Raw genomic sequence first — 23,474 nt, 5'->3', positions numbered from 1 at the left:
GAGACTCTGTCTCAAAAACAAACAAACAAAAATTTTTTAAATGCACATTAAAATAATAATTTCAGTATTTTTGTGGTAGATTGGTGAGGATTACAATGTTTGGTTCTAATGAATAGGCTTTGGTGAGATGTAGAATGGTGCAACTTTTTAAATGACAATTTGGCAATGTTTGTCAAAGCTAAAAAAACGCACAACTCTTTGATCCAGCTATTTCATTTCTAGGAATTTGTTCTACCAATATACTGTCAATCCACAGCCCAGTTCATCAAATTTACCAATTGTATCATTGTGTTCAGGAAATTATTTTTCTAGTAGATATAGCCAGAATTGAATCACTTCTTGGGAGAGTTTTTCAGTTTATTCTGATTTGTTTTTAGTCCTTTTAAAAGTTAATTTATGGGCCAGGCATGGTGGCTCACACCTGTAATCCTAGCACTCTGGGAGGCCAAGACCGGTAGATTGTTTGAGCTCACAGGTTCAAAACCAGCCTGAACAAGAGTGAGACCCTATCTCTAAAAATAGCCAGGCATTGTGGTAGGTGCCTGTAGTCCCAGCTACTCTGGAGGCAGAGGTAAGAGAATCGCTTCAGACTAAGAGTTTGAGGTTGCTGCAAGCTGACACCACGGCACTCTACTGAAGGCAACAAAGTGTGACTCTCTTAAAAAAAAAAGGTAATTTTATGTTTTCCTACCCCAGGATTTTAGTACTTTTAGGATTCTTTATTCACTTCTAAAGTTCATATACCAACTTGTTTTTCTGTGGATTTTTTTCTTAATTTCATAATAATAAGGGGGTACCAATATTTGTGTTACATGGATTGTTTTTATAATGCTTGAGTCATGGCGGTAAGAGTGCCCATTACTCAGCGAGTGTTCATCATACCCATAGGTAGGTTGTTTTTTTTTTATCTCCTCCCTGTTCCCACTTGACTTCCACTGAGTTTTACTTCCCTCCACAGACATGTGTGTTCATAGATTAGTTCCAGTTTAGTGGAGAGTACATGTGGTATTTGTTTTTCCATTCTTGAGATTCTTCACTTAGGATCATGGTAGCCAGTTGCATCCAAATTATTGCAAAAGGCATTAATTCATCCTTTTTATGGCTGAGTGGTACTCCATGACATACATATACCACATTTTATTAATCTCGTGAATTGATGGGCACTTGGGTTGATTCCACATGTTTGTGACTGTGAATTGTGCTAACAAACATCTCAGTGCAGGTGTCTTTTTGATGAAATGACTTCCTTTCCTTTGGGTAGATACCCAGTAGTGGGATTGCTGGATTGAATGAATGATAGGTCTACTTTTTAGTTCACTAAAGAATCTCTATACTGTTTTCTATAGAGATTGTACTAATTTGCAGCTCCACTAATGGTGTATAGTATTGACTATATTTGGAAGAATACACAAGAATTGTTTACTGTAGTTGTTATTAGGGCTATAAAAGATGGAAACAAGGTAATGGTACTCTTTTATTGTTTTAATTTTGATTATCCAGTTAGTAAAAGTAAATTCATTGTAGAATATGTGAAAAATGATATAATAGAAGTATTCAAAGATAACTGTTGTTAAATGTTTGTTTTATTGTGCTTTTCTTTTAATCTTTTTATTTTGTAATTTGCTTTTACTTTTTTTATATTAGCTTATTTTACTTAACCATAACATTAATGTTGAAATGAGATGGGGACATAAAATAGATTTGTAAGCATCATTTTTAATAGTTACTTAATATTATAATTATGGCAGACACAACACAGTGTTAACCTGCCTGATCTGATGGCTAATCTTCTGAGTTTGGTGGATGGCCTTTTTCTTTTTTATTATTATTATTATTATTATTATTTTTGTTTGCAGTTTTTGGCCAGGGCTGGGTTTGAACTTGCTACCTCCAATATATGGGGCTGGCGCCCTACTCCTTTGAGCCACAGGTACTGCCCTGCCTTTTCCTTTTTTATGATTGGGTATCTAAGTTTTGTCCTCATAGATTGAAGATAACAGTTTATGGATAGGAAAACCTTCCTCTGTTGGATATTGAGACTTTCTCAGTTTTTTTTTTATTATTATTATTGTTGTTCATAGTATAGTAATCTTTTATTTTTTTGAGACAGAGTCTCACTTTGTCGCCCCCCTCCCCCCCCGTAGAGTGCCGTGCTGTCATAGTTTAACCTTCAGACTCCTGGGCTCAAGCAATTCTCTTGCCTTAGCCTCCCAACTAGCTGAGGCTAAAGGCACCTGCCAGACTGCCTGGCTATTTTCTTTTGAGACAGAGTCTCACTGTGTCACCTTCAATAGAGTGCTGTGGCATCACAGCTCACAGCAACCTCAAACTCTTGGGCTCAAGTGATTCTCTTGCCTCAACCTCCCAAGTACCTGGGACTACAAGCACCTGCCTCAACGCTTGGCTATTTTTTGTTGGAGTTGTCATTGTTGGTTAGCTGGCCTGGGCCAGGTTCAAACCCACCAGCTTTGGTGTATGTGGCTGGTGCTGTAACCACTGTGCTACGGGTGCTGAGCTGCCACCCAGCTGTCTTTAGAGGTGAGGGTCTCGCTATAGCTCAGGCTGGTCTCGAACTTGTGAGCTCAGGTGATCTGCCCACCTCGGCTTCTCGGAGTGCTGAGTTTGGCATGAGCTGCCGCACCCAGCTAATATATTTTTTTAATTTAGTATAATTTTGACCCAGTGGACATGTTGATCCTTTAAGGATATTGTAAATATAAGCATTTTAATCAGTTATATCAAAATTTATGAATTTTTATAGATTACTTTGTTTAGAAAATTACACTAAACTAGTTTATTAGTCTGTTTTCTACATATCAACATTAATCAAATAAGTATACTGGGACACCCTCCATTCTCACCTAATCTGAGCCCCAAAGACTTTTTTCTTTACCTAGAAACAAGGGAAATATTAAAAGGATGACATTCAGGACATCAAGGGTAATATAAGGATAGCTCTGATGGCCATTTTAGAAAAAGAGTTACAAAATTGCTTTAAAGGGTGGCCTAGGCACTGGCGTCAGTGCATAGCTTCTCAAGGAGACTGTAGTGATATTAAGCAATGAGGTATATAGCACTTTTTCTAGGATGAGTCCATGAACTTAATTGTCAGTCATCGTGTATTTCATCACTTCTCGCATCTCCTCTGAACTCTTAACGTGTTTATTCAAGTGATCCTCATCATCAGAGTAGTGCTTGGTTACATATTAGATGCTCAATACATGGTGATGAATGGACAAATATCCTTGAGCATTCTTGGCAGTCATACTGGAAAACCTCTGTTTCGTAATTGCCATCATCTGTTCTATCCGCCTGCCAGAAGTATTTCTCGAACATGTCCATTTTTCTCAATTTCTGCTGTCATTACATGCTTGGTTGCTCTCCTCTCTTTGAGTGTCTTTTGTGGTCTTCATTTGCGTCTTCTTTCTCTACTGCAGTCTCTAAAGTTTGGAGTTGCTCAGGCTTCTCTCTCATGCCTTTCTTTGGATGGAAAGTTGATATAAAAAAAGGAGGATGAGAGTTCTGATATTAGAAAGCTGTGGATTTTTAAAGTGATTCTGATATACAGTGAACTACATGCTAATTTGCTATAAGGGGAAAGTATACCAGTAGTTACTCTAAACAAAAATCTGTGGAAGTGGGCGGCGCCTGTGGCTCAGTCGGTAGGGTGCTGGCCCCATATACCGAGGGTGGCGGGTTCAAACCCGGCCCCGGCCAAACTGCAACCAAAAAAATAGCTGGGCGTTGTGGCGGGCGCCTGTAGTCCCAGCTACTCTGGAGGCTGAGGCAAGAGAATCGCTTAAGCCCAGGAGTTGGAGGTTGCTGTGAGCTACGTAAGGCCACGGCACTCTACCGAGGGCCATAAAGTGAGACTCTGTCTCTACAAAAAAAAAAAAAATCTGTGGAAGTAAGCGAGATAAAATTTGAGAGAACATTTCTAGTAGAGTTCTTTATGGTTTGTTTGACAGTGAGGAAAATATATTTATTTATATTATTACTTTGCTTCTAGATTCTATAAGAATCCAAAATATTGAATAACTGTGGATTTAGTAATCTCTACGATAAGTAAAATGACGTGATTTTGTGTTGTGGGAGTTGTAGTCTGTGTGTACATAGGCATCTAGTGTGGATGGAGATTCCAGAGGAAGATACAGTTTAAAAGATGTAGGAAAAAAACACTAAAATGGATATGTGAAACGATTATTCATTTATTTAAATTTAAACAAGTAAATGAATAAAAAAGTGAATCCTGTCCTTTTATTTAAAATTAATTTATTAAAATCAGAGAGCAGGAGCTTAGGAGATAAGCTAGATTTATTAAAAAGCTGCTTTAATAGCTCAGCTGTATTCCAAATCATCTTCAATGATTTAGTGCATTCGTTGCAATATGCTGTGTTAAGATAACAGTATGTATACAAAGAAGTACTCTAATTCAGATTCTCTTCCAATCCAAATTAGTAAAACATTAATCTGTGTTAGTTACACCTTAGGAAAAACTTCTTCTTGCAATAACTTCTTTTTAGATTTTTCTGGTTATTATTTTATAACACTAAAATTAAAGCTGTTTGTTAACATTATATGTTAAAATGTGGTCTTCATTAAATACAACTTAGAGTTTTCTTGGGACAGTGACAAATGTAAATTTTGGAGTCAAACTATTCATTAACATTTTATTTCTTCTGTAGTGAGTCATATATTATTTAATTCCTTTAAAATATTTCATTAAAAAAAGAATAAAAATAAAATATTTCATTTAACTGACAGGCTTTTGTAAGTTTTTGCATTTTTGGAGTTTTAGAACCAGGAGGGATCTTAAAGGTTTATCTAATACAAACTGTTCATTTTCTAGGCAGGAAAACTCAGGTGCTTAGAAAGCTAATGACTTGAATAAACTTCTCAAAATTAGTTATAAAAATTAGGACTGTAACCTAGATTTGCAACACATACCTTATTTTTTAATGTTTCCTAAGTTGAGTTAAATTGAAATACAGAATATGCTGAATATAGGCAGTCCTTGAGTTACAGATGACGTCACTTTACAGCGTTGCATATATATATATTTTTTTTTTGTGTGTGTGGTTTTTGGCCAGGGCTGGGTTTGAACCTGCCACCTCCGGCATCTGGGACTGGCGCCCTACTCCTTGAGCCACAGGCACCTCCCTGGGTTGCATATTCTTGAATGGGCTCCAAAGCCTCCCTAATAATTAAAGAATTAAATTAATAATTTGGGGATTTGTTTGTTTCATGTATGTGAGCAAATCCGCATGGCATCAGCAGTTCATTGGTGCAGCATCTTAATGCTAGTGGCATCAGCATCACTTTCCTCTTAATTTTTTATTCAATTTTGCAAGTCTGTGTTTACCTTTATGAACATGACTTTGAAGTGGAAGCCTCTTGCAAGTCCAGGTGACCCTACAGTGAAAAGAAAGGTGACTATAATGCAAATAATTAAATGTTCAGAGAAAGGCTAGATGCCATAATTCGTTGAGAAAGCACTAGACTTCATTTGTTTTGACTATAGGAGAAATTGTAAAGGATAAGGTGACAGTAATTGAACATATGAAAGACAGTCCTCCAGTGAAAGTATCTATTGTTAGTAAACAACATGGTAGATTAATTATTGAAATGAAAAGGTTTTTATTGATTTGGTTAGAAAAGTTTGAGTCTAGCAGAGGTTGGTTCATGAGGTTTAAAGAAAGAAGCCATGTTCATAACATAAAAGTACAAGGTGATACAGCAAACTTTATTGTCTTATTTTAAGAAATTGTCACAGCCACCTCAGCCTCCAGCAACCACCACCCTAGTCAGGCAGCTGCCATTAATATTGAGGCCAGATGCTCTACCAACAAAAAGAGTATGACTTAATGAAGGCTTACGTGATTGTTAGCATTTTTTAGTAATGAAGTATTTTTAGCTTTTTTTAATACATTAATGCATTTATGGGGTACAATGTGTTGATTTTATATACAATTTGGAATGCTTATATCGAACTAGTTAATATATCCTTCACCTCGTTTACTTAATTATTGTGTTAAGACATTTATACTCAGCTCAGTGCCTGTGCACAGTGGTTCTGGCATCTGTCACATACATCAAGGGTGGCAGGTTCGAACCCAGCCCAGGCCAGCTAAACACCATGACAACCACAACAAACAAAAATAGTCGGGCGTTGTGGTGAGCACCTGTAGTCCCAGCTACTTGGGAGGCTGAGGCAAGAGAATTGCTTAAGCCCAAGAGTTTGAGGTTGCTGTGAGCTGTGACACCATGGCACTCTACCGAGGGCAACATAATAAGACTACTCTAAAATATCTTGTTCTTTAGTTATAAAAGTTGAAGAAAAATTTTTTAAATCTTGCTCTCATAATTTATATGCTGTATATTTTAGTCTTTTAAAAATTGTATAGTCTTAAATTCCCTCAGGCTATTTAAAATATATATGTGTATTTATTAAAATAGACCATTTTGAATAAATTGCTTTACTCATATCATAGCTAAACATGGACTTTTAGTTTGAAATCTTAAAGTATGTGTCTAGAATATATTAGTATGTGCAATTTAAAGATTAATAAAAGCAGCACGCGTGTATTAACTGTGATTTTCCACATTGGCAGCATAGCCTTCGAGTTGATTGAATAGATTTGCATTGCTGTATGGATTTAAAGCTTTTTTCTCCCACATAATACTTTGGGGGAGATAGGCAATGAGTTTTCACAGTTGTAACTGATCTAGTGTTGTATTATCAGCAGTCCTTTATGTTTATAGAATAATGTTTATTTTTGAAAACACTCTGATTCATTCTCTTTGAGACTTTCTGCACAAGTATTAGTTTGGCTAACATTTTCTGTCAGAAATAGAAATGAAATAGTTTTACATGGAGCAGAGACTTGTTGAGAATACTAATTTAATTTTATAGTATAAAAGTTATTCTGGATTTTACTGAGGTACAGTAAAAATGAGGCACTCATGCAAATTAGGAAGGAGCAAAAATTAAAATATTAATTGTTTCTTTGTAAAGAATTAAGAACTATTATTTCCATATTTTTGGTTCCTTAAGAATCTTCATTATTAGTTAATTTTATCCTAATGCCTACATGTTAGCATATTTAGAAATCAAATATATATTACTAATAATCCTAGTAATATTCATATGAGCTTGAAAGCTCGCTCGTGCGTGCGCTCTCTTTCTTTCTCTCTCTCTCTCTCTTTCTCTATATATATATATATTCTTTTGTTGTTGTTGTTGTTGTTGTTGAGACAAAGTCTCACTATGTTGCCCTGGTAGAGTACTGTGGCTTCACAGCTCACAGCAACCTCCAACTCTTGGGCTTAAACGATTCTCTTGCCTCACCCTCCTAAGTAGCTGGGACTACAGGTGCCCACCACAATGCTGGCTATTTTTTGGTTTTAGTTGTCATTGTTTGGCAGGCCAGGCTGAGTTCAAAATCGCCAGCTCCCATGTATGTGGCTGGCGCCCTAGCCGCTGAGCTACAGGCACCAAGCCTTGAAAGCTATATTGTTGCTTAAATTTTTTTTATTTGTACAAATTTATGGGGGTACGTCTGCATTTTTATTACATGGATAGATTGTGTAGTGATCATGTTAGGCCTTTTAGGATTTCCTAAACCTAAAATTCTAAGTAGACTTTTACCCATTAGGTAATTCCTTATCATTCTTGTTTTTTAAAATTCTTTTTTTCCACTTAAAAATTATTATTTAAGTTTAAACCTCTGACCTCTCCTAAATGAATGCTGTCTTACTGTGCTTTTCCTCCATGCCTCCACCTATCCAAAAACATCGAAAAGGTGGGCTTCTATATCAATGAGTGCTGTCATGAAGCAAAACCACAGAAGTGGTGGCAGTATCTTCCTGAATAAAATTAGAGATGGATGAACTGGCAGTGATCTTTCAGTCGAACAGGAGCATGTGATTGGCAGCATGCCATTTGGGATAAGAATGTAGAAGGTGGTAGAATCTAAATGATTTGGGACACTTAGATTTGGCTAAAGAAGTGGTTGCATTTAAGCATGCTAATAAACATGAATTTAAAAAGAAAAAATTTTGAGAAACCAAGACTGGCCCCCTTGCACTTCTGTTTAGTGTTTTTCCTTAGATTAATTTTTTCTGTCTTACCCATTATTACTGGTATACTGTAAATTGAAGTTCAGAAGCATTTCTAAAAGGACTAATTTACAAATCTAATCTAACTAGAAGGATTTTACGAGATAGAGAGGTTTTACCTGGATGCATTTGTTTCAAATAGTGTCTCCATCAGTCCTTGCAAATTTTAACATAGACATACCCTTCTATTAGGTTTTCCCCAAATAAAACTTTTTTTCAAATTGAAAATAAGTTGATACAGGCAATTCTTTTTCTTGACAGTTTGCACAAGTGTGATAGAAAACTAATTATTACACTAATTAGTCTTTTCTTTGATTTTGTGCAGATTTGATTTTATCTTACTAATATCTTTCATCAGGCTTAGCCTGTAATTTTTTAAACACCTACCCTCCTTAGAGAGCATTAAGTTAATAGGAAACATGTTGATGCTGATTCTCTAATTATACATTTTTTCACCTCTTCTGTCACTTCCTTGTCTCTTTGTTGGTTATACTTAATCTTTAACTGTAATAATACAGTTTTCTCATGATAAAAGTAAATATTGACTGGGTGTAGTGCCTCACACCTGTAATTCCAGCACTTTGGGAGGCCAAGGGTGGGAGATCCTTTGATGCAACATAGAAAGACTCCATCACTATAAAAAAATAAAAAAAATAGCTGGCACATGCCTATAGTCCTAGCTACTTGGGAGGCTAAGGCAGGAGGGTGGCACATGCCTATAGTCCTAGCTACTTGGGAGGCTAAGGCAGGAGTTGGCTTTAGCCTAAGAGTTCAAGATTGCAGTGAGCTGTGATTGGGCCACAGCATGTACTGCTGTTTTCATATATTCCTTTCATGCCTCTCCTCTGATTCCCCATATACAGTTGTGGGAGCCCCTAATTTGCAATACATGTCTGTGGTACAGTATTGATTAAAATAGGCACAGTATTTGCACTCGAAGTCTAATATTCTTCTTTTTTTTTTTTTTTGCAGTTTTTGGCCAGGGTTGGGTTTGAACCTGCCACCTCTGGCATATGGGGCCGGCGTCTTACCCCTCTGAGCCACAGGTGCTGCCCACAAAGTCTAATATTCTTTAAAAATTTATATTTTAAAATTAATTTGCTATCATAGAAGAAATATATAGTCTCTGTAGAAAACACGGATAATGTTCAAGTTTCTAATTTCTCCTGTTTCTGGTCTTGTTTTTTCTAAAGGTAATCACTGTTAACTGGTTTGTGTGTAATTTTTTCTGTGATTTCACATACATACATATTTAGTTTAGTTTTGTTCTTTGAGTCAGGGTCTTGCTGTGTTGCCTAGGCTGGCTCTTGAACTGGGTTCAAGATGGGTAGTTAGGATTATAGATGTATGCCACTGTGCTTGGCTATTTTTAGCTTTTTACCATGAAAATTTTTTAGAGTTTATGAAATTAGATCAAATAGAATAATGAAATCTGGTATATCTATCCCTCAGATTCCACACTTCTTAAAGTTTTAGTATTAGGGGTTCATCTCTTTACCTTTCTCTGCCTTCTTTCCTGATGGAATATCGTATCATGAAGTTAGATACTTCAGAATGTATCTCCTAGAGAAGAGGGTTTAAAAAAAAAAAAAAAAGCACAATACTATTATTATACCTAACTAAATTAACAGTAATTCCTTAAATCATCTAATACTAGTCCATGTCAGGATCATCTTGATTATCTCAAAAAATGTCTTTTTAATGATTTTATTCTCATTCTTCAGAGTTTTTGTTTTTGAGGAACTCAGTTGTACCTTGGCAATAATTTTCTCTCATTATTTTGAAGGTACATCGCTGCCTTCTGGCTTTGTTGCTGTTGAGAAGTCTGCTGTTATTGTCATTATCATTCCATTGGATGATTATCAATCCTTTATGACTTCTTTTAAGATTTCTGTTTCTTTTAGTGTTCTGCAATTTTATTACTTTGTGTCTGAGTGCAAATTTGTTGATCCCATTTGGGTATCTGGTACTTTTTGGGTCTGAGGATTATTTTAACCAACTCTGGGAAATTTGCAGCTGTTTTGTTTTGCTTTCAAAACTTTGAAAAAAGTAAGAACTATGTATCCAGAAACGTATAATAGTATGTAAACGTATAATAATATGTATACATATAAAACATGTACAGTTTGATTATAAAGTAGATATGCTTATAACCTCTTCCAATGGCAAAAGTAGAATATTTTAAGTAACTCAGAATCTCCCTGACCTGTATGTCTTTTGCCATTTGTATCCATTTTTCTTTCCCTTAATGGTAATCATTATCATGACTTCATCACCTTATATATACATCCCTAAAATATTGGTTTTTTTTAATCTGTTGAAATTTATATGACTAGCATCATATTCTTTATGTCTTGCTTTTTTTTGCTCAAATTATGTTTGTGAGATTCATTTGTATTGTTATATAGCTCTATCTCGTTCTTCATTTTCAGCCATATTTCTTCAGATATTTTGTTTTCTCCCTTTTCTCTCCTGTTCTTCTAGTACTTCCATTATGTATATATTGATGTGCTTAATGGTGTTCCACATTTCTCTGAGGCTGTGTTTTTTGTGTGTTTAGTTCTTTATTCTCAGTGTTCTTTGGCTTGCCTAATCTCTATCAATCTGTCTTCAATTTTGCCATTTCTTTCTTCTGTCAGTTCAAATGTACTTTAGAGCGCTTCTAGTGAAGTTTTGCAGTTCTTTCCAACTCTAGAATTTCTGTTTAGTTCTTTTTAATGTCTGTATCTTTATTGGTATTATCTATTTATTGTATTACTGTCATCTTTCCTTTACTTCCTTAATTATGGTTTCTTTTAGATCTTGGGACAAATTTATAGTGTGTGTTTTGAAGTCTTCAGTAAATCCAGCGTCTGGTCACTCTTGAAGATAGTGTCTTTTTGCCTTTATTTTTTCAGGTATATGGGTTATATTTTCCTGTTTCTTTGCATGGTTTGTAATTTTATGTTGGAAAATGAAGATTTTATATAATATTGTATCAACTCTGGGTACTTATCTTGCAACTTCCCACCCTCTCCCCAGGCTTGTTATGTTGGTCTGTATATTAGTGACTGGGTAAATTATTTTAGTGATGTCTTTTTCCCTCTTGCAGTGTTTAAGTCTCTATATTGTTCCTTAAGGGCTCATATTTGTACCCTTGAACTGCAGTGTTTCTCAGCTCTCTTTTACTTTATTTCCCTGACTACACCCAGCTTTTAAGCTCCACTGGCTGACTGCCCTCTTGTTTTCAGCCATACCTTAGAATTTAAATTGCATCTCAACCAGATCCAAACAGATGTTGAGGTCCATGCTTAAGACTTATTTAGATCCCAGGAGGGCTCATCTTGGTTGTCTTATTCTCTGGTTCTTTCCTGCATCCTTAGCTGACCTTCAATGTAGCATGTATCTTCAGTCTCATCCCAAATTGCCTTTCACTTCATCCTGCTTGGGTTTGAGATTGCCTTTAGGCTTAGGGACTTCATCACATTCTTCCAAATGGAGTCTGTTCTTTTGGAAGGAGATTCTCACCTATCTCTGGGGATGTGTTATAGGAGTAACTTGTAGGTGTCTCTTAGTTTATGTCTTAGAAAAGTTCAATACAAATATTTTACCAAATAAGTACCAAAGTGGTGGAGAGGTAGAATGCAGTTCTGTATGGTTGATTTTCTATATAACTGCAGTTTAACCTTTTATGTGATAGATTTTTGAGTTCTTGGGTGGATATTTTTCTAAAACTTAAATAAGCTTTCCTGGTTTCCTAAAGGTTATATAGTCAGTCTTGAGTTCAATAGTGTATGCATATTAATGGTGCATATTCATGGTATAAGTATATCGGTACCTTGGTACTTGACTTAAAAAGGAGAATAAGTATTCATGCTGATATTTAAACAGCCACTTATCTTGCTTTTTGACTTAGCAAACTCCCTATACTTACAGTTCAGTCTGTATTTTGTCTTTGTGTAATTTATATAAATAACATACTTTGTGAAAGATATGCCTAATACAGAAGCAGTATACAACTTAAGGGTGCTATTTTTGAAAAAGTTGTGAATTTACAGCTGACATGTAGCATAATTCATTCATTCATTAAATATGTAAGTGCTTACTGTTTACTAGCTGTCATGTTGTAGCTGCTTGGCATACTGTCATAAATGTGATGTACCAGGTAACTTCTCTCTTGAACTTCCAGTCTAATGTGAATAGACTAATAGTAAGTAAACAATAAATTTCATAATAAAATCAATTTAAAACATTGATTAGGTAAAGTATATTGTATATAGTATTATATACATAAATTATAAAAATTCATAGTTCTATATATTGAATAGCATATATGATTTTTATGGAAACTTTTAAGATGTCATACTAGATACCAAAGTGTGTATGTTTATATATATTTTATATCAATAAATAGCTTTCAATTATGTTTAGTTATAGTATGTGTATCTTTGGTTGTATAGAATATTCAGGCGTGTAATTTCTGTGTAACTATATGTAGTAGAGTTGCATCATACACACATTTAACTTATTAAAGTTTACTATTAGATTGGCAGAAAACTAAAGGGTTAATTAAATAAAATAATCAAATTCTTAAAAAATTTTGCAAAAGTACTATTATGCACTATATATAAATGTATATGTATGTATTATATATATTTATTTATTTATTTATTTTTAGACAGAGCCTCAGGCTGTCACCCTGGGTAGAGTGCTGTGGCATCACAGCTCACAGGAACCTCAAGCTCCTGAGCTCAAGCGATCCTCTTGCATCCCCCTCCCAAGTAGCTGGACTACAGGCACCCGCCACAACACCCGGCTATTTTTTGGCTGTAGTTGTCATTGTTGTTTGGTGGGCCCGGGCTGGATTCGAACCCGCCAGCTCAGGTGTATGTGGCTGGCGCCTTAGCCACTTGAGCCACAGGCGCCGAGCCGAAAATATTTATTTTCGTATATATATTTTGATTTTCTTATTGTGACAAAATATATGTCATATAAAAATTTACTGTTCTTAAGTGTACAATTCACTGGTGTTAAGTATATTCACAGTGTTGTGTAACCATCTCCACCATGTCTATTTCTAGAAGTTTTTCATCATTCCAGCAATTTTCCCTCCCCTAAGCACCTGGTAAACTTTATCCTCCTTTCTGTCTCACTTTGCCTATTCTGGTATGAAATCATAAAATATTTGTCTTTTTGTGACTGGCTTATTTCACTTAGCATAATGTTTTCAGTATTCATCAATGGTGTAGCATATATTAGAATTTGATTCCTTTTAGGGCTGAATATTCTATTGTACTACATTTTGTTTGTCCATCTGTGGATAGACACTTGGATTCTTTCTACTTTTTGGCTGTTGTGAATAATGGTGCTGTGAACATTGGTGTACAAGTGTCTATTCAAGTCTCAGTTTTCAATTCTTTGGGTGTTTTCAATTCTACCTGGGAATAGTGTTGCTGGATCATCTGCTAAAACTATGATTAACTTTTTGAGTAACTACCTAATTATTTTCCACAGTGGCTGTATCACCTTATAGTATATTTTTATACATATCTTTTGAACAAGGTTCTAACCACAAAACTAGTACTTCCTAAGTGATAAGGAATTTTTGAGCATGATTTTCAGTATATGATTTTGTGTACTGTGTGAGATATGTGAGATTTTTGATGATGCAAAGCATCATTATGCTTAGTATCAGTTTAGGTAATGAGGTAAAATTTTGCTGTAGTATATAATTTTGTAAAAGTAATGCCATTTTACTTTTTGGGCTTTTGCAGTCAAACCAAGAATATGCAGCTTCAACTTTAGTAATCATGGCTTCTGTCTTATTATGTTGGAAAGGGGATGAGTTTTGAATTTGATAATCTTATTTTTGAATTTGATAATCTTGTTTTTGAATTCTGTTTTCAACACTTTAGCCTCAGTTTCATCTTTTATAAAGGGTGTACTATGTTGTTATTAATTGACTATGAGAATTGGGTCATGCATATGAAAATGAATTTTTTTCCTGCAGAATTAATTACTGAATCATAAACTGATGACTTCTAAAGACTCTCAGAGCCCATCTAGGAAAATTACTAGCTTTCCTTGCCTTTTTCATCTAAAAAGATTTTTTATTTCTGTTGCTTCTAACATTATAAATCTTTTTATTTCAATTGATTCTGTTTTATTTTTATTTTAATTTGGGTTAACTGACTTATGAAATAAAATTATATTCTGCAAGTGAAAATTTGGATTAGGATATTTAGAGAGGAGAAAGTTTATTTCAAAGCTTATTTTAAAAGCCTATTTCAGGCTCAGCACGTGTAGCTCAGTGGCTAGGGTACCAGCCACCCAGCCCAGGCCTGCAATGAGACTCTGTCTCAAAAAAAAAAAAGCTTATTTCAGAGGAATTACATTAAGTACATTTATCCATACTTGAAATTCCCTAAAAGTTTGTGTCACTTCACATTTTCAGATGAGTAAATCAAGTCCTGTAGCTTTTGAATATCTTATTCTAGATAATACAGCTATTTAGTGAACGAGATGAGGCAGAAGTCAGTTCTTTGAACTCCAGTGTTCTACTACAGCAGGCTGCCCTCCTACCTTTTACTATTCATGAAATTACATATGACAGCTGACTTGTGTGGCATCTATCCATGGTGCTAGAAGTGTGCCAATATATTTGGTTTTGTTTTAAGTATCCTAAGGGATTTCTTGCTGCTTTATTACTTTTTTTCCCGCTAAACATCCCTGTAAACTGTACTCTTGCAAACTTTTTTAAAATTAAAAAGTAAAGAATCAAAAACCAAAGCCTCAATATGTCATCTTTAATTTATAGTAATTTACTTTATAGAAGCTTTTTAATTCATGAGCCCCAATGTATTTGCTTTCCAACATTCCATAAATTATATCACTAAAACTCTATAAGCTAAGGCTAAGGAAACAATTCCTTAGCATCAGAGATATTGGAAGTATAGATAGCACCCTTCAGTGTTTTTCAGTTGAGTTTCCTGTTAGTGGACCCTCCATTTGAGCCTGTGTATACATACAGTTTTTCATACAGTTTTTGGATGTTTAAATTGGAAGACCCATTAGAAATCACATAGATGAGGAAAATGAAGAGTGGCAAATCTGTGTCTGCAAACAAGGAATCCTTGAATTGTTTATAAATACATACATGATTTCTTTTTTTAAACTTATGTTTTGAAGTAATTGTGGGTTTACAAAGAGACTCCACTTCATTGTACTTTCCTTCTAATTATTGAGAAAAGTCAGAAGTAATTCAATTTTCCTAAAGGAAAGGAAAATAATTTCTTTTTTTTAAGTTTGTCCATTTGAATTGCAAAAAAATACATTTTTAGGCTGAACTTGGTGACTCATGTCTGTAATCCTAGCACTCTGGGAAGCTGAGGCAGGTGAATTGCTTGAATTAAGGAGTTTGAGACCAGGCTGAGCAAGAGCGAGACCCCATCTTGAAAAATAGCCAAGCATTGTGGTGGGTACCTATATACTCAGCTACTCTGGAGGCTGAGGCAAGATGATCACTTGAGCCCAAGAGTTTGAGGTTGCTGTGAGGTGTGACACCACAGTATTCTACTGAGGGTGACAAAGTGAGACTCTGTCTCCAAAAAATAAAATACATGTTTTTGGCAACAATTTAGATAATACACATTTTTCTTGAAGTTAATAGTCTCCTGTTTACCTCAATTTTGTTTTTTGTGATGTAATAACATTTTGGTGTCTAAACTTCCAAATGTTTTATTTTCTCAGTGAAATAAATCAAATATATACACATACAGGGTTTAAGTAATTGTATATTCATGTTAGTCTTAAGCTTGGTAGTTTTAACAAGCTTAACTATAGAATAAACAGATATGTTTCTGAGTCATAGATTACCTATGGCTATATCATAATTACCTTAATGATTTCCCTATTGATAGACAGTATGTTATTTGCAGTTTTCTGTTCTTGTGAACAGCACTACAGAGTATAGCCATATATTTGGTACACATCTGTCAGTATTTATGTTCAAAAGGTTCTTAGATAGATGGCATAAGGGAAGAATTAAGAGCATAGATTCTGGGGCTGAGAGTTTCTGGAAGGAATCCAGGCTAAACTAATAGCTGTTTAACTTAAGGAAAGGTAATATGCTCTCATTTCCTCTTTTGTAACGAGCAAATAGCTCAGTATCTCTACTTTCAGGGGAAACTAACTTGGACAGAAAGATGGTGGGCGGGGGGGGGGTGCTTTCTCCCTGTTGGCTAAAGAGGTTAATCATCTTTTTTATTTATTTTGAGACAGAGTCTCACTCCGTTGTCCTGGGTTGAGTGCCTCCAGAGGAGCTAAGACTATAAGCACCTGAAACCACAGCCAGCCAATTTTTTCTATTTTTGTTATAGCTGGGATCTTACCTTTGCTCAGGCTGATCTTGAACTTCTGATGTTAAGCTATTCTCTTGGCGCAACCTCTCAGAGTGTTAGATGGCATGAGCTATTGTGCCTGGCTAGATCTTTTTTTCTGTTTGTTTTTTGAGACAGAGTCTTACCACGTCATCCTTGGTAGAGTGCTGTAGAGTCACAGCTCACAGCAACCTCAAACTCTTGGGCCCAAGTGATTCTCTTGCCTTAGCCTGCCTAGTAGCTGGGACTACAGGCGTCCACCACAACGCCCGACTATTTTTTTTGTTTGTTTAGCAGGCCCGGGCCAGGTTCGAACCCACCAGCCCTGGTGCCCTAACCACTGGGCTACAGGTGCCGAGCCTAGATCATCTTTTCATATAATTGTTTTTCTTTTCATATAATTCTAGTTTTTGACCGGGGCTGGGTTTGAACCCGCCACCTCTGGCATATGGGGCTGGTGCCCTACTCCTTTGAGCCACAGGCACCACCCTTTTCATATAATTCTAATTACTTGTAATGGGATGTGAACTATGCATAATGTTCTTTTCTTTTTCTTTTAACTTATTTGCCTTTTATGGTTTCTTTGTACATTTTGCACATTAACTTCATCATGTATAATGAACAGATCTTTTACTCTGTTGGTTGCCTTTAATTTGTTTATATTGGCTTCCTTCCATGTTGCTAAGTTGATCATATCGTATTAGGACTTTTTAGTTTTGCTTAAAAAGGCCTTTAATATCCCAAGATTTAAAAAAAATAAAGTCTCTTTTTTCCTTCCAAATTTCAGTAGTTTTCAGTAGTTTCATTGTATAGCTCTTTGTCAGATCACTTGGGATTTATTTTGACTGTAGTGTGGATAGTCCACGTAGCTTCAAGTGGATTGCCAAATGTCCCATTACCATTTATGGCTTCATGGCTTGGATCATGGCTTAGGTCTGTAATTCTAGCACTCTAGGAGGCCAGGGCAGGAGGATCCCTTGAGCTCAGAAGTTTGAGACTAGCCTGAACAAGAATGAGACCCCATCTCTACTACAAACTTAAAAACTGGCCAGGCTTGGTGGCTCATACCTGTAATCTAGCACTCTGTGAGGCTAAGGCGGGTAGATTGCTTGAGCTCAGGAGTTTGAGCTCAGTCTGAGCAAGAGAAAGATCCTGTCTCTACTAAAAATAGAAAAAATAGCCCGGTGTTGTGGCAGATGCCTTTATTCCCAGCTATTTGGGAAGCTGAGGCAGGAGTTTGAGGTTGCTGTGAGCTATGACCCCACAGCACTCTACCCAGTGTGACAGAGTAAGATTTTGTCTCTAAATAAAGGAATGAACGAAGGAACAAATGAATAAATGAACGAACAAACAAACAGATAAATAAATGGTTGCCATGAGCTAGGTTGATGCCATGGCACTCTAGCCAGGGACTCTTATCTCAAAAACAACAATGACAAAAAAAAAAAAAAGAGTATTAAAATCTCATAAATTCATTGATCTGTTTCTAGATTATTTTGTTTCTTTGCTCTTTTATCTATTTTTCTGCCACAGACATTTTGGGCTTGTTTGTTTGTGACAGTGTCTCACCTTACAGCAACCTCAAACTCCTGGATTCAAGCAATCCTTCTGCATCAGCCTCCAGAATAACCGGCATTACAGATGCCCGCCTAAACACTCAGCTAATTTTTTTTTTCTATTTTCAGTAGAGATGTTGTTTCGCTCTTACACAGGCTGGTCTCAAGCTCCTTGTGTAATTATCCCACCTTGGTCTTACAGAGTGCTAGGATTACAGCTGTGAGCCACTGCACCTGGCTGTAGTATACATTTTGATAGTATTTATTGTAGCTTAATGGTCTGGTTCATTATCAGATAGGGCAAATCCCAACATTTTTCTCCCAATAAGCTTCAAAGTAGTTTTCAAGTATTTACTCTTTTATGTAAACTCTAGTTTGTCAAATTATGTACAAAAATACCGCCATGATTTCCATGGGGCTTACCATCAAGTTACAGATTAGTTTTGTAAGCTATCAGTTTTTAACTTAAAATATTGATTTCAACCTAACCTTTTTGTCTAACCATGACTTTAACCTAAATTTTTACCTAAAAGTTTCAACTCTACATAATCTTAAAAGTTGTATTGTTAAATTTTTTAAAAGTGTTTGGGAAATAAAGGTCTATCTGTTCCCTTCTCCCTTCCTGTTTGTTGTAAGCTTTTTGTAGCATAACCATAGGGGTACTTTTGTTTAAGATGTGTTTATTTTCCCAGAAGTTTTCATTGGCATATTATTGTATAATTATAAACACTTAGGTTCTAGGTCATCTTAATTTTGCATTCTATCTTGTTTCCCTTTCATTTCTTTTTCTTTTTTCTATTTTCTGTGGCAAGAGTTTGATATTAACATGCAACCTACTTTTAGTTCAAAGATGAGACAGGTTTTTGTTTTTGTTTTTTTTTGGTGACAGAGTTTTGCTGTGTTGCCTGGCCTAGAGTATAGTAGTGTTATCATAGCTTAATGTAATCTTAAACCCCAGTGATCCACTTGCCTCAGCCTCCTGAATAGCTGGGACTACAGGCACATACCACCACTCCCAGCTAATTTTTCTATTTTTTGTTCAGATGGCATCTCAGTCTGTCTCTCAGGCTGATTTTGAACTCTTTCCTCTCAAAAGTGGTAGAATTACAGATTTGAGCCACTGCCCCGGACTGGTGCTATTGTAAGGCTGAAGATGCTTCTTTACATTGTATATTCCCTTAAAATGTGGATGATTAGTGCTTATAGGTTAGTACTAAATGTTTTATCAATATATAGAGAAAAGGAAGTTGTTTTGTATTTGTGTTGAATCTAAAACATTAATAATGCCAGGCATTTTACCTTGATATGCAAAAATTTTAAGAAATCCATTCTGAAATCTACTGTATGGTAATAACAATAATTGTTCCTCTGTCAGTATTTTTCAAAGTTTTTGATACTGTGACTTTTGGTTGTTGAATATGAGATTTTTTTTTCAGGAGTAAACAGTGTATTTTGTTTCTTCTCATGCAGGTCTTCAAAGTTCTACATTTTAGCTCACAGTGCTGAACTTCCTTCTCCCTTAAATTATTATAAACTTTTGCTGCTGTTTAATAAAAGTGAAGATGTCTCGCAGTCCTGACGCGAAGGAAGACCCTGTGGAATGTCCTCTTTGCATGGAGCCCTTGGAGATAGATGATATCAACTTTTTCCCTTGCACCTGTGGCTACCAGATTTGCCGATTTTGTTGGCATCGAATTCGCACTGATGAAAATGGACTGTGCCCTGCATGTAGAAAGGTAAATACTTAAAAGTAGCTTTATAGTTATTTGTTTTAACTGTACTTTTTTTTGCCATTGTAAGTATGAGCAAGTGAATTTAAAAGACTACAAGCCTCTGGTGAAAATATGGTTAGCGTTATATTTTCAAGACATAATGAGGTGGAAAGAACACTGCACTAGGTGTCAGGGTCAAGTCTTGACTTTATTGTTCACTAACTCTGTGACCTTTGTAAAGTCCAGTAACCTCTCTGGCAGTTTTTTTTTTTTTTTTTTAATCTTAAAAGAAGGACACAGTCAGGAGTGCTTGCTGTTTAAGCAGATTAGGAGTAAAGAGGTAATTGTTTTTGAGAGGATGGTGTGAAATTGGAAATCATTTTGTATTACACGTAGGAGGAAATTCATGTTAATTTTTAGTTCAAAGTAGAAGAGATATTTACAAAAGGGGTTAAAAGGACAGAAATCCTAGTTTTAGAAGATAAATAATTGCTCATTTTGTTGAGCCCTTACAAAAATTCTAACCCGATATGGCTATCCCTATTTTATATTTAAGGAAACAGGAGATTAGAGAACTTAATTTGTCCAGAGTCATCAATTAGCGAGGAGGAGGTTTGGGATTCAGATATATCTTTCAGTCCAAAGTCTTTGTTTTGAAACTATCACATTATTGAAAAGCCCCTTCTAACTCTAAAGATCCACAGTTGTTAATATTCTCTGGGGTGGTTGTTTTGATAAGTATCTGCAACAGAGTTACAGTATAGTCAATGAGCTATTAGTGTAGATAGGACTGCTGCATTTCTATTTTGAAGAACTTTATTTGTCACCTTAGGGATTAATGCAAATACCTATCGTGTTATAGAATTTGCCTTCTCTTTAATGTCTGTATGATTAAAACTTTCTTTTCTAGTTACTATTTCAAAGAGCTCTTTTTTAAAAAAATTTTTTTCAAAGAGCCCTTATATTCATTACCACCAAATTTTGAGAAGGTTGAAATGTGTTTTAGATACCTAAAATTTTTAAAATGATATACTATTAAACTTTGTTACCTAAGAATTTAAAAGAAATCCCAAAAGGCAATAAACACATTATCCATTTTTTAAAAAAATCTAATGTGTGTGTAATATATATTATATGAATAAACAACATTTGGTCTAATAAAGTGTTAGTTAATATAGATTATACATTTATAGATTATTATATACATATTGTATATGTAACATGTATTATATATCTCTAATATATATCTCTAATATAATATCTCTAAAGTATTTTTATATATAATGTATTTATAATATCATTGTATATAATTAATATTCTTTAAGAAAGTGAAAGGAAAGGTAAGTAAAAACTTTAACAATTAGCTTTGGCCAAAATTTTTATGAATTTTTATTTATGAATTTTAAAGATGTAGTCATATTTTTAAAATTTCCATAAGAAGATAACCATGTTGTACTATTTCATTGAGAGTAGTGACTTTCAGGATTACCCAAGATTCTAAGGACCGTAAATTTGATCAGTTTCAATGATATTTTTTTTCCCCTCCTTTGGAATGTTATGAAATAGTCTTAATAAAAGGATCAATTGTTAAATTATCTTTAGAAAGAAATTCATTATTTGGGGAAATTGCAAAGAAAATCATAATCACTGTTAATAGTTTACCTGGAAATACTCCAAATCCTCAGAAAGTAGAGAAAAATAAGATATGTTAAACATAGAAAATAAAATGACTTCAGCAAAGCTGGTTTTGAATAAGAGGGTGCCCTCGGAAGACCAAAAATTGTGAGGAATCTCGGAAAGATAGAAGGCCATTGGGATCAGTTTCAAGAAAAAAGCACTAGCTCAACTCAGGAGAAAACTGCTGGAAAAAATGAATAGCAATGCTTCAGGATCCTAGGAAAAATATCAGTGTGGTTGATTGAGCAGCCATATGGGTCCAGCCCCCTTTTGTGCTATGTAGTAGAGACAGATGCCTTCTAGCTAGAACAGTGATTATAAATTTGGATCAGAGCCTTAAGGTGAATGAAAACACTTCAGAAGAACTAGGAGCTCTTGTGCTCAGCAAATTACCTACTGGCACACACTGTCCAGCAGTTTGTCTTTGCTGTAGTCACAGGGCAAAATCTTGGAGTAACAGCAAAGTACTGATAGACAAGTTGACAGGGTTCTTACATGTAAAGATGTGCAACAGCAAATAACACAGATTTTAGCATAATCAACATCATTAAAGAAAAGTACAAAAATCAATGAGAATTGCCTAACATAAAGAAGCAAACAGATACTTTTAAAAGTAACATTGGTCCTTTCAGAGAAATGAGAGAAAATGCCATTCATGTAGAAAGAATACATTTTTTTAAAAAAAGAACCAATTAGATGTCTTAAATGAAAAATATCATAGATGGCATGAAAGCAGAATGGTAAAGAGCATCCTGGTAAATTGGAAGATTATGCTGAGTGGTTTTGTTTTTCAGAATATAATACAAAAAGATAAAAACTAGCATGAAAGAAAAGTTAAGCAACATAGACTATCCATAGCAGGTGTGTCCAAAATTTTTTTTCCTCTGCTATACATTGAAAGAAGAAGAGTTGTCTCGGCATGTTAAATACACAAATGCTAATGAAAGCTGATTAGTAAAAATAAGGTCCATGCATACTTTTCTTGATACCCAACATCACAGATAATCAAAAAAAGTCCTCACAAAATCAGCATATGGCTTATGTGCCACGGTTTGACACCTCTGTTGCCCCTCAAGATTCAGCAAATCTCTGATGATCAGTCCCAGTGATTATTAGCACCTAATTCGCAGGTTCTGGTATCTGCTGAGAGCAGTTTTAGAAGGAGTAAATGAGCTCAGCGCCCATAGCTCAATGGTTAGGGTGTCAGCCACATACACCAAGGCTGGCGGTTTCGAATCCGGCCCAGGCCTGCTGAACAACAATGACAACTGCAGTACAAAAAAAATAGCCAGGCATTGTGGCAGGTGCCTGTAGTCCCAGCTACTTGGAAGGCTGAGGCAAGAGAATTGCTTAAGCCCAGGAGTTTGAGGTTGCTGTGAGCTGTGATGCCACGGCAGTCTACCGAGGGCAACATAGTGAGACTCTGTCTCCAAAAAAAAAAGGAGGGAACTGAAAATAGGTGTGAAGAAATAATCAAAGAACTAATAGAAGAAATTTCCTCATGATGAAAAGCAGTTGTCTTCCAATTAGAAGGGCGCCATGAATATAAAACAAGACTGTAAAAGATCAATGTCTATTTATATAAGTTTTAGAACATATAGTAAAGACAGAGTTCTACAACTTCATAAGATATAAAAATATATGTAGACTACAAATCAATAAGAAAAATTAATACCAATATTTTCATTTTACAATCAAAGCAGGAAAATAATTGAGAAATTATTTCCCCAAATTTTGAGGGAAAACACTTGGAAAGAAAAATTCTCAAGTTTCCTGGGGTGGTGGCTCATGCCTATAATCCTAGTACTCTGAGAAGCTGAAGTGGGTGGATTGCCTGAGCTCAGGAGTTCAGGAGTTAAGACCAGCCTGTGCAAGAATGAGACCCCTTCTCTAAAAATAGCCAGACGTGGTGGCCGCCTGTAGTTCCAGCTACTTGGGAAGCTGAGGCAAGAGGATCACTTGAGCCCAAGTGTTTGAGGTTGCTGTGAGCTATAATTATAAGGGCACTCTAGCCTGAGTGACAAAGTGAGACTCTATCTCAAAAAGAAAAAAAA

The 23,474-nt window shown here is 35.4% G+C and overlaps 1 protein-coding gene across 6 annotated transcripts in view; it reads left to right on the top strand.

The window, feature by feature from the left end:
- The window catches only part of CNOT4 (CCR4-NOT transcription complex subunit 4), a 124,126-nt gene that overhangs the window by 28,543 nt on the left and 72,109 nt on the right, over positions 1 to 23,474 (top strand). For all 6 annotated transcript variants that reach the window (XM_053608961.1, XM_053608959.1, XM_053608960.1 and 3 more), the window contains exon 2: positions 19,502 to 19,767. In XM_053608961.1, coding sequence (XP_053464936.1) covers positions 19,594 to 19,767 — 174 coding nt within the window. In that variant the 5' untranslated portion in view covers positions 19,502 to 19,593. The remainder of the gene's footprint in view (positions 1 to 19,501; positions 19,768 to 23,474) is intronic.

The sequence above is a fragment of the Nycticebus coucang genome, chromosome 11 (assembly GCF_027406575.1).
Source record: "Nycticebus coucang isolate mNycCou1 chromosome 11, mNycCou1.pri, whole genome shotgun sequence".
In the NCBI taxonomy this organism is placed as follows: Eukaryota; Metazoa; Chordata; class Mammalia; order Primates; family Lorisidae; genus Nycticebus; species Nycticebus coucang.
Note: the sequence above shows the minus strand (reverse complement) of the source record. Positions and strands in the feature narration are given on the sequence as shown.